This window comes from Manis pentadactyla, chromosome 4 (genome assembly GCF_030020395.1).
Source record: "Manis pentadactyla isolate mManPen7 chromosome 4, mManPen7.hap1, whole genome shotgun sequence".
Taxonomy (NCBI): Eukaryota; Metazoa; Chordata; class Mammalia; order Pholidota; family Manidae; genus Manis; species Manis pentadactyla.
The window spans coordinates 106,054,868-106,076,070 of NC_080022.1; the positions used below are offsets into that span (position 1 = coordinate 106,054,868).

At 37.0% G+C, this 21,203-nt stretch overlaps 1 protein-coding gene across 5 annotated transcripts in view; it reads right to left on the bottom strand.

Moving 5' to 3' along the window:
• The window catches only part of GDAP2 (ganglioside induced differentiation associated protein 2), a 114,931-nt gene that overhangs the window by 66,182 nt on the left and 27,546 nt on the right, over positions 1 to 21,203 (bottom strand). For all 5 annotated transcript variants that reach the window (XR_005032478.2, XM_036924453.2, XM_057500593.1 and 2 more), the window contains exons 4-6: positions 8,812 to 8,965; positions 8,310 to 8,398; positions 3,682 to 3,758 (exon numbers count right to left, since the gene is read on the bottom strand). Coding sequence is in view for 4 of the 5 variants with exons in the window: in XM_036924453.2 (XP_036780348.1) it covers positions 3,682 to 3,758; positions 8,310 to 8,398; positions 8,812 to 8,965 (320 nt within the window). In the remaining variant the exon portion in view is untranslated. The remainder of the gene's footprint in view (positions 1 to 3,681; positions 3,759 to 8,309; positions 8,399 to 8,811; positions 8,966 to 21,203) is intronic.

A 21,203-nucleotide genomic window follows, 5' to 3' on the forward strand; every position in this document is an offset into this window, starting at 1 on the left:
AGTATGTGGCCTTTTGTATCTGGCTTCCTTCATTTAGCATAATGCTCACCCATGCTGTAGCATGAATCAGTACTTTATTATTTTTATAGCTTAGTAATATTCCATTGTATCTATGTACCACATTTGGTTTATCAATCCATCAACTGACGGTATTTAGGTTGTTTATACTTTTTGGCTATTATGAATAATCATGTACAAGTTTTTGTGTGGACATGTTTTCAATTCTCTTCTACATATACCTAAGAATGGGTCTCTAACATTGTGAGGGACTGCCAAACTGTTTCCAAAGCAGCTGTACAATTTTACATTCTTAACTGGTTATGAATCAGTATTCCAATCTCTCTACATCCTCACCAACACTTGTTATTGTCTGTCATTGCAATTACAGCCATGCTCTAATTACATGCTAGTGGATATGAAGGAGTGTCTCACTGTGATTTTTATTTTCATTTCCCTAATGTTTAATGTTGTGGAACCTCTTTTCATGTGTTGATTGGTCATTTGTGTACCTTTTCTGAGGAAATGTCTATTCTAATCTTTTGCCTATTTAAAAAAAATAAGACTTTACTTTTTTAGAGCAACTTAAGGTTCACAACAAAACTGAGAAGGTATAGAGATTTCCCAGATCTCCCATGCATGCATAGCCTCCCTTATAATCAACAACCCCCATTAGAGTGGCACATTTATTATAATTGATGAATCTACACTGACACACTTCATCACCCATAGTTTACATCAGGGTTCACTTGATGTTGCACATTATTATATAGGTTTGCAGAAATGTGTAATGACATGTATCCAACATTATAATAGCATACAGAATATTTTCATCTACCAAAAATCCTGTGTTCTGTCTAGTCATCCCTCTCCCAATTCCTACCCTCGATCTTCTGACTTCAGTTTCGCCTTTTCCAGAATGTCATATAGAATGTAGCCTTTTCAGATTGGCTTCTTTCACTTAGTAATATGCATTTGAGGCTCCTCTGTACCTCTTTATGGTTTGATACCTCATTTATTTTTAGCCCTGAATAATATGCTATTTTATGGATATACCATAGTTTATTTATCTGTTCACCTACTGAAGGACATCCTGGTTGCTTCCAAGTTTGGCAAATATGAATAAAGCTGCTATGAACTTCCTTTGTAGATTTTTGGGAGGACAGAATTTTTAACTTCTTTTATATATTGCTGGATTCAGTTTACTAATAGTTTGTTATAGATATTTACATCTCCATTTATAAGGGATGTTGGTCTGTAGTTTTATTTTCTTACGTGTAGTCTGTTTTTAACTTTCGTTGGATAGATTTGAGAATTCAGAAGTTTTCATTTTTAGCCCATAATTGAAAAGAGAAGATAACTGAACAAAAAGGACATTTCAGAATTTTTAAAGGAATCAGAGATGAATGCAGACAGATAGAAGCACTCTAATGATGACGGTAATATTAATTGTATATCGTTAACTCTCAGACATTGCGTCTTCAGATGACAATATCCTACACTGATTTTCTCAAATTCAAGAACTTATGCATTAACAATGTATTTCTATGGACAAAGTGGCATTCTCTCAGTTAGTCCTTCAACAGGAAGGACTTGACCATGCAGTATTTATAAGAACCTATACCAGCTCATTTTACTAAGAAAGATGTGTTATGGTATCTTTCATCTTTTATGATGTTTGTGCAACAAAATTTGATATAAAGATATTTATTATGTTTAAATTCTTATTGAACTGCCTAGTATAAGTGTTTTTCATTATCCCTTTACTCTTCAATAAATGATTTACAAATGACAAAGAAAAAAAAAGTCTATTGGACCTAGATAATAAATGTTGGTGACTATGATTTCAGGTAGACTGAAGTTAAAGAATCTTCTCTGTCCCCTGGGTCTAGGCTGGGCACCCAAAGTACTCCTGCAGCACTATGGCTCACACTCCTACCACAGTACCTGCCGCACTACAGGGTAGTCTTCGTCTAGCTGGCTGTCTCATGATTAGCGCACAAACTCCGTGAGAGTGGGAACCGTGTCTTACTTGGTGTATGACAATGGCCAAAACTCTAGCCCAGATTTCACTCCTCAGCTTTAGATTGATAATGCACAATGGCCTGCTGATCATATCCCTCATATTCCACTGATCCCCTATGATTCAACATGTTTAAAAAAGAACTTGTCTTCATCCCCTTTCTTCCTTTCTCCAAAACATTTTCCCCTTTCTAGTTGTTATTTCATTGGTGGCATCATTACCCAGTTATCCAAGCCAGAAACCTAGGAGTCATCCTTAACTTTCCTCTCTCTCTTCCCCTACATATTTATTAACACCAATTCCACCTGAATTTGTTTACTAAATTTTTTTTTTTTTTTTATTTCAACATCATCAGTGCCCTTGTTCAGACCTGGTCATTTCTCATTTGGAGTATTACAACATTATCTTTCTCCTTCCAAATCCTCCTCCACACAGCTAAAATTGAAATTAGACCATATTGTTTGCTTAAAGCTCTTCTATATGTTCCCATTGATAAAGCCTAAGTTCCATAGAATGAGATACAAAGCCTTGAGTGATCTTGCCCCTGTCTAACTCTCATTTTTGCCATACCTGGCGTTACAGTTTATGCAACCATGCCCATTATGCTATTTCTTACTTACATGCCTTTGCCTATGCTTGTATGACTACAGTCATTTGCCCCACCCTTGGAAAATCTTATTTCTCTTTAACAATTATTTCAACTTATGCATCACCTCCTCTAGGCAATACTCTCTAATGCTATGCCAGATGGGAGTTCTATGTTCCTATACTCCTCATACCTCCATTAATACACAATTATCAAAACTTATCTGAATTTTCTATACCCACCAATACACAATGGGTTCTCTGAGGACAACAACCATGACTTGTTCACTGGTGTTTCCCCAGAACCTAGTATAGTAAACCTGAAATACGCTAGATATTCAATAAAAGGTCCCTGAAAGACTGAATGAATAGGTAAACCTGGTGAAAGTAGAAACATCAAATAAAGTAAATGTGTCTTATTTGAGCAAATTCAAAATTATGTATCATATATACAACTATATATACTTAGGATAGTTCACATGTATTAACTCATTCATTACCACACTCCTGTGATATAAGTACTATTAGTGTTCCTATTTTATCAAAGCACAGAAAAGTTAAGTAACTTGCCCAAGGACGCAAAACTAGGAAATAATACAAGCTGAACTGGAGAAAGCACACTATAAAGATATGTAAGATCAAAAATAAAAAAACAACTAATTTTCTAAAATGGCTCAAAATAAAATGAAACATACTAAACCTAGCTACATACAACAAAACATAAACCTATTCAGTGCCAGCCACTGGGCCAGCCAGTCACCTGTGTCCTCACCAGGTAGACCAAAGCTTCCCCAGCAGAGTAGCACTTTTCCAGTTGTACTGCCCAGGCACTCCACCTTGTAAGGCTTCACTAAGTGACGAGAGCTTACTAGTAGAAAATTTGAGCAAAATGCTCCTTCTTCACTTGTTTTTAGTCTTTAATATGGTGTCTTTTTTCAACAAATGATGATATGGTCCACTGCCAGTATACACACACAATTAGGATTGCTGTTGTAATTCAGTGAATAGGTAATGATGAGACAAAGGCAAACACAAGTTAAATCAAATTTAAGAATGCAACATAATTAGCAAAATACCTCTTCAAGGTCAGAGACAGCAAATACTACTTTTTCAATGGTCTCCCCATGAACCTCTAGGAATCTCCTTACAGTGCCTAAGGAAAAGAATAGAAAGATTATTCAATAAATAAAAAACTACTCACCAAAGTTTGATTTTTGTAATGGATCACTCCTTATTCCATTCAGGTCTCTGCTCAATGGCTCCTTACCAGTGAGGCCAGCCTGCACTACTCTATTTAAAAACCATTACCTGATTTGCTTTCTTCTAGGTCAACTATTACAGACACTTTGTGGAGCTTCTTGTATATTGCATATCCTCCCTGCCCTCCCACCCCATCCACTAGAATGAAAGCTTCACAACAGCAAGAGCTTTATTTTATTCACTGCTTTATAGTCAGCGTCTAGAACATTGTCTGACCACAGAACATGCTGACTCCAGACAATTCTCCCTTATCCAGTTATTTTTTATTCCCTGGGGCCTCTCTCTTTGACCAGGATGATCTAGCACAAGTGTCTTTCAATTCATTCAGTTACAGTATTAGATGTCCTACTCAGCCCTTCATCCCTGTAAAAATCCTATCAAACTAAAGCTAAATTATTTTTTTCTTAATTTCTATGTTATCTTAATGACTGTCTATCAACTTCCTAATAATGAGACCTAATGGCCTTTTCTCAGTCCTTAACTTTAACTAAAGTTTTCTCCAGCTTTATTTCTAAACAACTATGCCTCATCTTTTAAAATGACCTCCAGGGTTCTGTTCACATTTTTATTTTCTTATGTATATGAATTTTATATACTTTTGCTGATTAGGTACGATTACAAATGCTGATGGCTCCCAAATCTTTACATTTTGATTTGTGAACAAAATACCTGAATTCCCTACTACCTACTGGGCATATCTGCCCAGATGACCCAGAGATTTCAAACTCAACATGTCCAAATGTGACCCCACCAGGTCCAAACCTGACCTACATCTTCACCCTAAAACCTGTTCCTTTACTTGAATTCCTTATTTTAGTTGCATAGCAAAATTCAACCACTCTCTCAAGCTAGAATTCTGCCTTTTATTGACACTTCATCTCTTCCTTCATCCTGCATTTTTAATAGACTATCTTGTCTTTTAAATTCTATTGCTGATATTTCTTTTTTTTTTAATTTTTTATTAAGGTATGATTGATATACACTCTTATGAAGGTTTCACATGAAAAAACAATGTGGTTACTACATCTACCCATATTATCAAGTCCCCACCCATACCCCAATGCAGTCACTGTCCATCGGTGCTATTGCTGATATTTCTAACACCTATTCCTTCTCTTTTAGCTGCTCTCATGCTCTCAGTGCTTACAAAGTCTTTGGCAATAAGCTCTTAACTGTGTTCTTGTTTCTCTCGCTTCCAAGCCTACATACTCATGTTGCCTATGTTACCCTCCTCACTAAACGTTTTTGATGGCTCTTCACTGCTTCTAAGTTGAGATCCAAAGCCCTCATGCTTTAGTCAAATCAGCTTCTTTGCTGTACTCAGAAGACATCATTTACTTTTATGCTATCCTACCTCTGCTTGTATGGTTACCATATAAGCAGAGGTTACCGTTGACTAAAAAATCATTCATCCACCATAACCTTCTTTTTTTTCAAGACCCAGTCAAAAACCATCTCCTTTGTGTAGAACTCCACTTTCCTTTGTGCTCCTCCTATAATCTTCTGAATACCCTCAATTTGTGAACTTTTCACAGCATTTTATAGTTAGACTGTGAACTTTTTGAATGCCAATTATATTTTACATTAATATGAACAAGGCCTAGCACACCTTAGGAACATGGCAAGCAATCAGTCAAAAGTAGTAACGGAATTAATATTTTTTGGCTCTTTATCCTGTATTACCAGAACCCAACAGAGCAGAACAATTTGTTGAAGGACTAATTATTCATAATTCTCCCTCTGTTAGGTGACAGATTTATTTTTCATTTCTCCCTCTATTTTGCTGGAATATTTTTTTAATGAACTTTCAAAAAGAGATTTTCTTCTATCTTATTTACTTTGACACCGAGTTTTAATATTCACACATAATAGTTTCCTAGCATATAATTGTGGGATTTCCTTTGGAAGACAAAATATAATGCCAAATAGTAACCAAACTGAGTTCCTTCAGCAGAGTTCATTCAGAAAAGTCTTTGGAAAGGAGGAAAAAAAACGATGTCATGGCTGTAAGGTTTTAATACTGCCTGCCAGTTCAGAGTTTCTCTGTGCACTATTCTCTGCAGCCAACTGGGTTGTCATGTGTCTAACTTTTAGTGAAAACTCCTTAACTCATGAGAATGACATCTGGCACCGTAAAATTCCCAACCTGGAAACACAGCAAGAACAAACACTGCTGTCTCACCACTGTGTCATCTTCTATACAGCACAGAGCCTAGCACAAAGTAGTCACTCGAAGTTTTGTTAAATGAATAAATAACCTGATAAATTTATTTCAGTGCAGATGCTTCTTTCTTCTGGAGAAAAACTGCACTACACATGAACTAAGGTAAAAAAGATAGTCTTGATACATCCAAGAAGATACTACTTAGATTTCAAATGAAGTAAATGTTTGATAATATTCTAATAACAAAGCTTTTGGTACTAAGGACTTCAAGTTACATCATTAGGTTTTTTTCTCAGCCCATATATACTATAAAAATGTGCATGGCACTTACTTTCCAAATGCTCAGAGTATGCAAGCAAAAGGTACAATTTTCTGTATATGTGCGTACTTTTTAAATGAGATGCTATAATTCTGTTGCTAGATATGAGGTGGAACAAGGCAAACAGGCATAAGACAAAAGTTAACCTTCCATCTTAAAGCTTTAAATTTCCTTTGCTAATTAAATTCCTATACATTGCTCCATCAAAGTCCCTTATAGTCATTGTTGATCTTCACTTGCTGTTACTACAATTACTGCTTTAAGTTGAATGCTCTATGGTACTGTATTAAGTGATTGATCTTGGGCTATGGAGCTAAAGTTAGATTGATAGAATTGGGACCAAAAACCAGTCTTTTTGACTCCCTTTTCAGGGCCTTTTTAACAAAATGATGCTGCCTCTTTAAATTCTAATACACATGATTAATAAGAAATAGAGACACAAAAAAAGGCTTAACTCAAGTTGAAAAATGATGGGGCTAAGTGGAATCAGAGAATGCTGAGGTCTGTAAAAGCCTTGCCAGGAAGAGCTTTATAAAGGCAGGACCTTTGCCTTGGTAAGGCACCACTCAGAATACATGAGGACTAGCTGTGACATAGTGGTTTCCCACTAATGCAGTTTTAACTCAAACATAATGAATTATTTGATATAACAGACAGGTTTCTAGATTTAGGAATCAAAAGACCTGGATATATGTTCCAAGTTTGCATAATACTGAGAACATGAAAATTCTGTGAACATCTTTATTTATAAAATGGATGCCATACTACCTAAAACAGTGTTTTTGAGGAAATAAAATGGAATTTCTTTATCCTTTTAAAAATACATATTTCTTGAGCAACCACCATATATAAAGCATTCTTGACATATGGAAGCATTGGAAATACAAAGGTGAAAAGATCTCTGCTCCTCAACAAGCTCAATTTTAATACACATAAATACAAACTGAAACTATATGCTTACTATAAAAACCCTGAGCAGTAAGGATCTTAATTTTAAAAGTAGCAAAATAAGACTAAGACTGAACATGCTCTCATCCTAAATTCTAGGCTATATAATAATAATTTTAAACATTCAAATATCTTGTGATTTTTTGGTGGATATAAGACTTTCAGCACCTCATCTTTAAATTTTAGAAGTAGAAAGAGGTCTTAAAGATCACCTGGTATAGATTCTCCTCCCAAACAGGAATATCTGCAACAGATGGTCATTTAGCTTCTGCATGAGCATTACTGGTGACAAGAAGTTCACTTAAAATGCATTTCTATTACAGATAGTCCTTTCTCAGATGGGACCAAATCTTCTTTGTCATTTAGCCTTAGACCAACCTTCCACAATAGGAGGCCTTATCGACAATCCTTATAAGGATCTGTGAACTTCCTGAAATAGCATGCAAATTCCCTATGCATGATATTCCCCTTTCTTTCATTAAATGCTCAATGTAGTTTTATGATTACTCCCAAAGAAGTACAGAACCATTGCTCTAAAAATGCAGCATAGAATCAGTTCACAAGTACTCTCTCCTTCAGATATTTGAAGACCACCACCAAATACACTAAACAAATGCTCTTCTTTAGGAGAAATACCACTGATGTTTCAAACAGTTGACTCTGCAGTTTGTCAGTGTCTCAACAGATATTCTGAATTTTGATTTAAATACCCAATGCATTGGCCATACTACTTGGCTTGGTATCATTTTCAAATTTAATGGGCAAATCTTTAAGCCTCTATTCAAATAGATAAAAGTATCAACCTGAGAAAGTAAACTGAAACTGAAAGCTCAGCAACTTATCAATACAAAGTTCCCTCCAGGCTGCCATGATCAGTTAATCAACTGTCCCCTTTGGCTGTAACTATTTAACTAGTGAAAAAAAAAATTTAAGACTCAATTTATGTACAACACCCCCATCCTACTTAGGAAGTGCTATGTCAATTTACATGTGGCTCCTTCAAGGTCACTTACGAAGTGCTATGTGTGTTGCATCCTCTAAAGGATAACCTCTTTTTGCAGAATTGATGACACAGAATCCAACAGAAGACACTGGCTGCTCTCTGCAATCAAACAGAAAACAGTGGTCACACTACCAATGTTCACCACACCTACACACACAACTGATTTAAAAATGCAGTTCAACTTCTCCTCTATGCCTTCAACAAATCTACTATAGAAATCGGCCCAACTGCACTATTTAATAATTATATTAAATGCAATTTAATTGTACCATTTGGGGAAAATATATTCCAAGTAAAGACTGAGTAAAATGGGAACAGATTAAATTCTCAAGTCACCTAAATCCATCCCTTTTATTCTATTAATTTTGAGAAGACAATTTTATCTTTGGGGCCCTCCTAATTTATTGAAATACTTCAAAATTTTACTTCAACATCTAGGTTTCATTTTAAAACTGGGCCTTGTGTGTCAACAACATATGGCATGCTGTGTCCAGGAAATGAGTAAGCCGTACTTTGCCAGCTGAAGCACATTTCTGTAACAGCTGTACAGGGAACTCTCAGCTGCTGTGCGATAGCGGCTCTTGTATTTAGGTCCCACTGTGTGAATGATGAACCGGGCAGCTAGGTTAAAGCCTTTTGTCAATTTTGCTTCACCTGTCCGGCAACCTGGGGACAACGGAGCAGACATCAATCATGGAGATGTTAAAAACAACAACAAAATGATGTGTAAAATAGAGGAAGGATTAATAACTTAGGGAAATGTCAGTTAAAAATATGGATTTAACACAAACATTTATCTCATTCCCAAAATGACAGTGAAGCAGTATAGTAGGTTTAAAAACAGAGAAATAAGAGAATGGGAAACAACACGAAGCAGATAAGTAATATCAAATTTTTGGAAGGCAGAAACTATGAACTAGAAGTAACTGATTCACCAAAGCAGAGAAATCTAAACGCTGGCAGAAATGCAGTAATCAGTATGAAGCAAGCTGGTTTGTACTGAAAGGCAGTTTGGATTCCAGACAGATTGCTTTTATTCAAACCCTGAGTATACCACCTTCCTTCTGTGACACTCTGAGCAGGTACCTGGCCTCTCTATGCCTCCATTTCCTATGTTACAGGATGAAATGAGTTAATATAAGCAAAGTACATACATGCATTAGCTAGTATTCTTGCAGAATATCAGAAAGGCTAAAAAACTGGAGGCACTAAGTTCATCTAAAGGCTATGATGGAAGGTGGGGTTAAAAAGAGGAAACAGGCTGAGTTAAGTTTGCAAAAAATCAGGGAAATCTGCAATAATCCTGCCCTCAGCCAGCACAACAAGGTGATGATCCCTTTACTACCACATCATTAGGAAGGTTTATGCTCTGGAGATGTTGAACTAGAGAGTTTCTGGACTCCAGAACCTCAGACACAGCTGAAAAGAGGGGATTTAATTAAAGTGTTAAACTCAACAGTGATAGCTTAGTCCCCTGCTTCTGACTTACAAAACAAAGACATATGCATTTCCACCACTAGAAGATTCCCTTCCAGGAAACTAAGAGGCCCAACCAAAGGATCTACAGATTCTGATAACTGAGGAATGATCCCCAAAAAGACAGGTTCCTGCTCATCATCTACTTCAAAATCCACCAAGCAACAACCCTTGCCCATGCACATAAAGCTTCTCAGTTCCTTCCTCATAAATACAGCTGACACTCAAGGATCACCAGGAAGTAAAGAAAGCCTCTAGCAAAAGGGGTGGGGCGGGGGAACAAATGCTTAAGAAATAGACAATGCTGGGAAGGCAACTTAAAAAACAAAGTACTTTCAACACTGTAATTACTACTCTCCAAAAGTTAAGAGAAGATATAGTAGCTCTGAAACAAAAGAATGTCATAGAAAAGGAAAATTCAGAAACAGGAAAAGCACTTATGTATCTGACAGCCAAGTGCAAACTATGACAGCAGAAATAAAAAGTTCAATAGATGAGTCATGTTACTGTTGAGGAGATCTTCTAGAAAATAAAAAGATAAAAAATAAGAGAGAATAGCTATGAAAATTTAAGGCTTAAACAAGGAGGTTCAATATCTAATAGGATTTCTTCAAAGACAGAACTGAATACAGAGGGAAGGAAATTATTAAAGACATAACACAAGAAATTTTCTGGAACTGAAAGATACAGGTTTCTAGACTCAAAGAGCTTATGGAATATCCAAACTACATCAAGGCATATCACTGAGAAATTAGAGCACATAAGAAATAAAGATGGAATCATAAGGTTCCCAGAGCAGAAACCAGTGACATACAAAGCACCAGAGGTAAGAACAGCATTAGATTTCCTAAGAGCAATAATGAAAATAGAAAACAGTGAAGTAATGCCTTCAAAAATTTGGAAAATTATTTGCACCCTAGAATTCTATTTCCAACCAAAGTACCACTTAAGTGTAAAGGGAGAAGACAGATCTCAATAATTTTGTTCCCTTCCATCCTTCTCAGAAATCTGGTAGATTTCCTCACAAAAATGAAGGAATACATCAAAGAAAAAAAAAAAACCTCATGAGGTCTAGGAAATCAGGGTATCCACTTCATTAAATAGAAAAGATTTCCCAGGATGGTAACTGTGCAGCAAGCATTAATAAAAGTCTGGAAAGGAAAGAGGGATGGGGGTTTTCTAAAAGTGACCTTATTAAGAAAAAATAGAACTGGAAGATAAACAGGTATGTTTGACTTTATTGAGAGGAAGTTTACAGTTACATTTAAAAATCTGGGACTGAATCAATGATAGGTACCTAGAAAATAAAATTAATTAATAAAATCAATTAATAACTTAAAGGAAAAATAGCTGTACACAAAGAATGTTAACTTATTTTCTAATCAGCTATGAGTAATAATTATACAGCATTATACACAATGTCAATGAGGAATACTGATCTAATAAAAATTTGATAGACCAATTCAAAGGTGGTGAAGACAGAGGAAAATGTGTGAGTGTTGTATGTATATAAGAAGGAGGAGAGTGGATGCAAAAAGTTTAATCTTAATTTCCACAGTAAGAGTCAATAGGTAATGGAAAGAATGAAAAAATATGCAGTAGTTTTAGCATATTATTTAGAAATAGAAGGTAAATGAGGAATTTAAAGGTTTTTGAGTACTTGCCCCTGGAGAACAGGAATCAAAGAAGGAAAGGTTAAGGCAGATGGTTACTGTTCCTTAATACATTTTGACATAAAATTCCTTGACTTTTAAAACTATATACATTGATCAACAAAGAGCTGTAAGCATAAAATGCTACTCAAAACAGAGAAAAGAAAAAGTTCATTTGGTTCTATTTGAGGCAGCCATTAAGCTAATTTTGTTTTATTTTGAGAAATGGTAATTAGAAGAATTGAGCATTTATGCTGCCCCTCTAACAGAAACTTTATTTCAGAGTAATGAATAATGTCAGTTACTGAAGAAATGCTCTACTTTACAGAGGAATGCTAGCTAGTAAATGTCGATATAATAACAAATTTATAAAACCACATAACTTTGTAAACTTAATGAAATTATTGATTCAGACAAGGACTATAATTCTTGCTAAAACTATTATGTGAAGGTGTGACAGTGAAATGGACATTTCCAGAGCCTAAATAACCCTATATTGATTAGTTTTCAGTCTCAAAGGGTGAATCATAAGTTTACCTGTACAAATAGAAGGATCAAACTGTCACCACTCTAATCCAGAGAGCCATTTTAGTATCAGTAATGGTGTGCTAATGGTCAATTAGTTTTTATATAGCTCCTGTTACAGTACATTAAGCACACAGTACATCACCATGAAATGTTTTAGTCAAACATCATTATATTAGATGTAACTTTCAGTTTATAGGAAGAGATAAAGCAACAAACTAAATAGCACTTCAAGTGAGTCAAGTAAATCCAGGTGGGACATCTTGGAAAACATCTTGGCCTGGTTCACTCAACAAGTCAGTGTCATAAAAAGGGGACTGTGCTATATTAAAAAAAATTAAGGATGTAATAATTAGATGTTATCTGTGGTCCTGGAATTGATGATGGTTTGGATAAACTAGCTGCACAGGGTATTTTGGGGCCAACTGGAAAGTTTAAATACATGAGGTAATTTCTGAAACCAAAAGGTAGAATTCATTTGCTGAGGAAAGCAGAGTACAGAAGAGTACATATGGGTGGAGCCAACATGGCGGCGTGAGTAGGACAGTGGGAATCTCCTCCCAAAAACATATATATTTTTGAAAATACAACAAATACAACTAATCCTAAAAGAGAGACCAGAAGACACAGGACAACAGCCAGACTACAACTACACCAGCGAGAACCCAGCGCCTGGTGAAAGGGGTAAGATAAAAGCCCCGGCCCGGCGGGACCCGAGCACACCTCCCCCCAGCTCCCGGCGGGAGGGAGAGGGAGCCCAGGACTGCTAAACACCCAGCCACAGCCACCCGCACCAGAGCGCAGACACAGTGCATGCGTGGAGGGCTGGAAACTAGGGAAATAGGGCAGCAAGACCTCTGAGCGGGTGCTGAAGCTGATGCCCCTGTGACAAAGAAAAGCGGGGGCTCTTTGAAAGTCTTAAAGGGACAGGGATTTAACAGCTGGACAGAAACAGCATAGGACACAGCCCAGTGGCTGGAAATTACAGGGAAAACCGGGCACACTAACCCCCTGGGCAACAGCTCTGAGACCCCTCACGGAGGTAAACAGCCAAACAGCCGCCCCATCCATTACCCCTCCAGGCGCTGCGAAAGCAGAGAAACAGCCTAAGGCAAAACAAGCCCACAGAAAGGCAGAAAGGAAAATTTCTACACTTCGGCCGGGAAAGACACAAAGACCCAGTCTACACGCAATTACCCAACACAAGCCACTAGGGGTTGCAGTTGTCCCAGTAAAGAAAGGCCAGTAGCAAGTGAAAAGTTTGGCCCTCCCAGCTGACAGTCAATAGCACCTGTCAACATGAAAAGGCAAAAAAATATGATCCAGACAAGACTAACCCAGACAGCTTCAGCATCTGCTACATCTTCCCCTGAGAAGGAACCTGGGGAGATAGATTTAGCCAGTCTTCCTGAAAAAGAATTCAAAACAAAAGTCATAACCATGCTGATGGACTTGCAGAGAAATATGCAAGAACTAAGGAAGGAGAATACAGAAATAAAACAAGCTCTGGAAGGACTTCAAAACAGAATGGACGAGATGCAAGAGACCATTAATAGACTAGAAAACAGAGAACAGGAATGCAGAGAAGCTGATGCAGAGAGAGATAAAAGGATCTCCAGGAATGAAAGAATTTTAAGAGAGCTGAATGACCAATCAAAAATGAATAATATTCACATTATAGGAACACCAGAAGGAGAAGAGACAGAAAAAGGGACAGAAAGTGTCTTTGAAGAAATAATTGCCAAAAACATCCCCAAACTAGGGGAAGAAATGGCCTCTCAGGCCACAGAGGTACACAGAACTCCCATGACAAGGGATCCAAGGAGGGCAACACCAAGACACATAATAATTAAAATGGCAAAGATCAAAGACAAGGACAAAGTATTAGAGGCAGCCAGAGAGAAAAAAAAGGTTACCTACAAAGGAAAACCCATCAGGCTATCATCAGACTTCTCAACAGAAACCCTACAGGCCAGAAGAGAATGGCATGATATACTTCATGCAATGAAACAGAAGGGCCTCGAACCAAGACTACTGTATCCAGCACGAATATCATTTAAATATGAAGAAGGGATTAAACAATTCCCAGACAAGCAAAAGTTGAAGGAATTTGCCTCCCACAAACCACCTCTTCAGGGCAGCCTACAGGGACTGCTGTAGATGGGAGCACTCCTAAAAAGAGCACAGAACAAAACACCCAACATATGAAGAAGGGAGGAGGAGGAATAAGAAGGGAGAGAAATAAAGAGTCATCAGACCACGTTTATAATAGCTCAACAAGAGAGTTAAGTTAGACAGTAAGATAGTAAAGAAGCTAACCCTGAACTTTTGGTAACCACAAACTTAAAGCCTGCAATGGCAATAAATTCATAACTTTCAATAATCACCCTAAATGTAAATGGACTAAATGCACCAATCAAAAGACACAGAGTAATAGAATGGATAAAAAAGCAAGATCCATCCATATGCTGCTTACAAGAGACTCACCTCAAACCCAAAGACATGCACAGACTTAAAGTCAAGGGATGGAAAAAGATATTTCATGCAAACAACAGAGAGAAGAAAGCAGGTGTTGCAATTCTGGTATCAGACAAAACAGACTTCAAAATAAAGAAAGTAACAAAAGACAAAGAAGGACATAACATAATGATAAAGGGCTCAGTCCATCAAGAGGATATAACCATTATAAATATATACGCACCCAATACAGGAGCACCAACATACCTGAAACAAATATCAACAGAACTAAAGGAGGAAATAGAATGCAATGCATTCATTATAGGAGACTTCAACACACCACTCACTCCAAAGGACAGATCCACCAGACAGAAAATAAGTAAGGACACAGAGGCACTGAACAACACACTAGAACAGATGGACCTAATAGACATCTACAGAACTCTACATCCAAAAGCAACAGGATACACATTCTTCTCAAGTGCACATGGAACATTCCCTGAATAGACCATATACTAGGCAACAAAAAGAGCCTCAGTAAATTCAAAAAGATTGAAATCCTACCAACCAACTTTTCAGACCACAAAGGTATGAAACTAGAAATACATTGTACCAAGAAAGCAAAAAGGCTCACAAACACATGGAGGCTTAACAACACGCTTCTAAATAGTCAATGGATAAAAGACCAAATTAAAATGGAGATCCAGCAATATATGGAAATAAATGACAACAACAACACAAAGCCCCAACTTCTGTGGGACGCAGTGGAAGCCATCTTAAGAGGAAAGTATATAGCAATCCAGGCATATTAAGAAGGAAGAACAAACCCAAATGAATAGTCTAACACTATAATTATCAAAATTGGAAAAAGAAGAACAAATGAGGCCTAAGGTCAGCAGAAGGCGGGACATAATAAAGATCAGAGAAGAAATAAATAAAATTGAGAAGAATAAAACAATAGAAAAAATCAATGAAACCAAGAGCTGGTTCTTTGAGAAAATAAACAAAATAGATAAGCCTCTAGCCAGACACATTAAGAGGAAAAGAGAGTCAACACAAATCAACAGTATCAGAAACGAGAAAGGAAAAATCACGACGGACCCCACAGAAATACAAAGAATTAGTAGAGAATACTATGAAAACCTATATGTTAACAAGCTGGGAAACCTAGGAGAAATGGACAACTTCCTAGAAAAATACAACCTTCCAACACTGACCCAGAAAGAAACAGAAAATCTAAACAGACCAATTACCAGCAACGAAATTGAAGCAGTAATCAAAAAACTACCAAAGAACAAAACCCCAGGGCCAGATGGATTTACCTCGGTATTTTATCAGACATACAGAGAAGACATAATACCCATTCTCCATAAAGTTTTCCAAAAAATAGAAGAGGAGGGGATACTCCCAAACTCATTCTATGAAGCTAACATCACCCTAATACCAAAACCAGGCAAAGACCCCAACAAAAAAGAAAACTACAGACCAATAACCCTGATGAACGTAGATGCAAAAATACTCAACAAAATATTAGCAAGCCAAATTCAAAAATACATCAAAAGGATCGTACACCATGACCAAGTGGGATTCATCCCAGGGATGCAAGGATGGCACAACATTCGAAAGTCCATCAACATCATCCACCACATCAACAAAAAGAAAGACAAAAACCACATGATCATCTCCATAGATGCTGAAAAAGCATTTGATAAAGTTCAACATCCATTCATGATAAAAACTCTCAGCAAAATGGGTATACAGGGCAAGTACCTCAACATAATAAAGGCCATCTATGAAAAACCCACAGCCAACATTATATTGAACAGTTAGAAGCTGAAAGCTTTTCCTCTGAGATCAGGAACTAGACAGGGATGCCCACTCTCCCACTGTTATTTAACATAGTACTGGAGGTCCTAGCCACGGCAATCAGACAAAACAAAAAAATACAAGGAATCCAGATTGGTAAAGAAGAAATTAAACTGTCACTATTTGCAGATGACATGATACTGTACATAAAAAACCCTAAAGACTCCACCCCAAAACTACTAGAACTGATATCGGAATACAGCAAAGTTGCAGGATACAAAATCAACACACAGAAATCTGTGGCTTTCCTATACACTAACAATGAACCAACAGAAAGAGAAATCAGGAAAACAACTCCATTCACAATTGCATCAAAAAAAATAAAATACCTAGGAATAAACTTAACCAAAGAAGTGAAAGACTTATACTCTGAAAACTACAAGTCACTCTTAAGAGAAATTAAAGGGGACACTAACAGATGGAAACTCATCCCATGCTCGTGGCTAGGAAGAATTAATATCATCAAAATGGCCAACCTGCCCAAAGCAATATACAGATTTGATGCAGTCCCTATGAAACTACCAGCAACATTCTTCAATGAACTGGAACAAATAATTCAAAAATTCATATGGAAACACCAAAGACCCCGAATAGCGAAAGCAATCCTGAGAAAGAAGAATAAAGTAGGGGGGATCTCACTCCCCAACTTCAAGCTCTACTATAAAGCCATAGTAATCAAGACAATTTGGTACTGGCACAAGAACAGAGCCACAGACCAATGGAACAGACTAGAGAATCCAGACATTAACCCAGACATATATGGTCAATTAATATTTGATAAAGGAGCCATGGACATACAATGGCGAAATGACAGTCTCTTCAACAGATGGTGCTGGCAAAACTGGACAGCTACATGTAGGAGAATGAAACTGGACCATTGCCTAACCCCATATACAAAAGTAAACACAAAATGGATCAAAGACCTGAATGTAAGTCACGAAACCATTAAACTCTTGGAAAAAAACATAGGCAAAAACCTCTTAGACATAAACATGAGTGACCTCTTCTTGAACATATCTCCCCGGGCAAGGAAAACAACAGCAAAAATGAACAAGTGGGACTATATTAAGCTGAAAAGCTTCTGTACAGCAAAAGACACCATCAACAGAACAAAAAGGAACTCTACAGTATGGGAGAATATATTTGAAAATGACACATCCGATAAAGGCTTGACGTCCAGAATATATAAAGAGCTCACACGCCTCAACAAACAAAAAACAAATAACCCAATTAAAAAATGGGCAGAGGAACTGAACAGACAGTTCTCCAAAAAAGAAATACGGATGGCCAACAGACACATGAAAAGATGCTCCACATCGCTAATTATCAGAGAAATGCAAATTAAAACTACAATGAGGTATCACCTCACACCAGTAAGGATGGCTGCCATCCAAAAGACAAACAACAACAAATGTTGGCGAGGCTGTGGAGAAAGGGGAACCCTCCTACACTGCTGGTGGGAATGTAAATTAGTTCAACCATTGTGGAAAGCAGTATGGAGGTACATCAAAATGCTCAAAACAGACATACCATTTGACCCAGGAATTGCACTCCTAGGAATTTACCCTAAGAATGCAGCAATCAAGTATGAGAAAGACCAATGCACCCCTATGTTTATCGCAGCACTATTTACAATAGCCAAGAATTGGAAGCAACCTAAATGTCCATCGATAGATGAATGGATAAAGAAGATGTGGTACATTTATACAATGGAATACTACTCAGCCATAAGAAAAGGACAAATCCTACCATTTGCAGCAACATGGATGGAGCTGGAGGGTATTATGCTCAGTGAAACAAGCCAAGCGGAGAAAGAGAAATACCAAATGATCTCACTCATCTGTGGAGTATAAGAACAAAGGAAAAACTGAAGGAACAAAACAGCAGCAGAATCACAGAACTCAAGAATGGACTAACAGTTACCAAAGGGAAAGGGACTGGGGAAGATGGGTGGGTAGGGAGGGATAAGGGGGGGGAGAAAAATGGGGGTATTAAGATTAGCATCCATAGGGGGGTGGGAGAAAGGGGAGGGCTGTACAACACAGAGAAGACAAGTAGTGATTCTACAACATATTGCTATGCTGATAGACAGTGACTGTAAAGGGGTTTATAGGGGGGACCTGGTATAGGGGTGAGCCTAGTAAACAAAGTATTCGTCATGTAAGTGTAGATTAATGATAAAAAAAAAAATAGCAGTTCCTGTGTGGTGACCTCCAATGAGTTCTACACAATGATATAAAGGGCATATAAAAGTGTAGGCAAAGGGTCTGTTTGTGTTTATACAGAGGATCAAAGCCTAATTTGGCTATGCCGAAAATGAACTAAGATACGATATGAAAAAGAACTTCCAACATCAGCACTCTCGGGAAGACTCATGCCAGAAGATGATCATCAAAAAAAACCCCAACAAAGATCCATGCACTGCTACAGGTGTAGATGCACTCATCCCACCAGTTCCTGGACTTGCCATGGGAATGAAGATGGAGATATCTAAGCTGGCCTGTGCATACAGTAAAACAACAAATTTGACTGGATCTATACTGTTGGAACTCAACCAAGAATTAGGAGAAGTGCAAATTTTAGCACTCCAAAATCTTACAACTACAGACTATTTACTGTGAACAGTCCCCAGGAATGGGTTGTTTTAATTTATCTGAATTCTCTCAGACTGTTCAAGTTCAGTTGGACAATATCCACCATATCATAGATAAGTTTTCACAAATGCCTAAGGTGCCTAACTGGTTTTCTTGGTTTCACTGGAGATGGCTGGTAATTACAGGTATGCTTTGGTTACATAACTGTACTCCTATGATGTTAATGTGTGTGCACAATTTAATTAGTAGTTTAAAACCTATACATGCTGAAGTTACTCTACAAGAAGATATGTCAAAGAAATAATCAATCTTCCCATGTTTTCTTCCGCCTGCTACTTCTATAGCTTTTCTTCCTCCTTCCTAATTACAACCCTTAAATAGAATTCATGCCACATATCGAATTTACCGAGTATCATAATTCTTCCAAGTGGTAAAGACACCTCAAGACAAATGCTGGGCATAGAAGCCACAGGGCATAAATATGCAAAGAAGTAAAAAGCTAACCTTTTCAAACAATAAGGCTTCTCTCTCACTTACCAACTTTACATTTCCCTGTATGGCCCCGGAAGATGACTGGTTAGCCAGAGACGGGTAAGATTCCTCAAGGGAGGAACAACCTAAGACAGGCACAGTCGCAGGGGGGCCATCAGGTGAGAAAATGGGGATCAACAGAGGTGAGGCTTAGAACCTCCCCCCGCCTGTTCTGAGAGAAATCTTCTGCATACGTGGATGTTTTATTGCCCTTGTCTAGCTTGGATTAACACATAGTCTACAGGCACACACCTGATCATCTACATTTGCTCTCTTACAACACTAAACTATGTTTTCTACCTTTATCTTGTATCTACCTACCACTTCAGCATTTTATTAAAAATAATAATAAAGAGAGAAATGTGGTATCTACATATAAATCAAGTATAAAAATCAAATGAATATTCATATTTGAACTGTTTATAGTTCATAATGCATGAGCAAAACCGAAAGTTTCTGTGATGACTGCCCTTGTAATGTTCACCATGTAACTTATTCACTATATAAGAATTTGTACTCCATGTAAGAACTTGTTCGTTATGCTTCAGAAGATTGGAGACTGACGAAAATTAGGCTTGGGGTGGATTAATGATTGTGCATTGAGCATTGACCCTCCTATACAGAATTTTATTGTTGTTAACAACCATTTGATCAATAAATATGAGAGATGCCCTCACAAAAAAAAAACCAAAAAAAACAAAAAACAAAACAAAAAAATATATATATCTATACATATATATACACACTTCCAATTGTAAAATAAATAAGTAACCGGGATGTAATGTATAGCATAAGGAATATAGTCAAAATATTGTAACAACTTGGTATGGTGATAGCTGGTACCTAGAATTATCATGCATATAAATGTTGAATCACTGTGTTGTACACCTGAAACTAATGTAATACTGTGTCAACTACCCTTCAATAAAAAATAATTATCCAGAAAAAAAAAAAATGAAGCACCAAAAAAAAAAAAAAAGAAGAGTACATACACAAGTATCTTATTCTGAGGACAGCATATATATTTTTTATTTTGGTAACAAAATATTTAAGAATATGTGCATGTACCCATATCCACATACAGAAAGATCCAGAATGATATAAGTATATGTATATTACAATGATAATAGTGGTGATCTTTGTGGGGTAGAAAATTTGTTTTCACTTATTTTTAGTTGTGTGCACACAATTTTCTACAATTTACATTTACTGCTTTATAACTAGAAAATAATTACTTAAAATAAATGATATAAACATTTTACTTTGATTTGGAAAAAAAAGGCAAGCAAGCAAACATGTATTTGGGTGGTCAGCCTGCTGACTCAGTCCTAAAGATCTCTCAGGACAGTGTTTAGAAACAGAACAGAATTTTAAGTGTTTGGATATTCTGGTTTTTGAAATCATGCCTTTCCTTTAATAGCTGCTAACAAAAACTCAGACTCTGAAGACTAGAGTTAGGTTAAGTACTGCTGTATTGCTTTCCAATCTTTCACTCGTTCTTTCCAGCTCAGATTTCTCCTAACTCAAAGTTCAAGTCCTGATATCACTAATTAACATTCAAAACACAATCCTGAAAGTATTTTTAATCCTTATAAAATGAATACAAATTCACTGAATCAGTTCACTCCAGCCCTAAGTCTGTACATCCTTTGCTAAGAGCACTGCTGCAATGATAACCTGAGTACCTGAGTGGTAAGGATTAGTTAGCACTTTTCAACTTCACTTACTTCTCTCCAAATCTTTACATTCACAGTAGGAAACACAAAAGCTGCTTTAATACTTACAGCAAAAAGAGTGCTATTT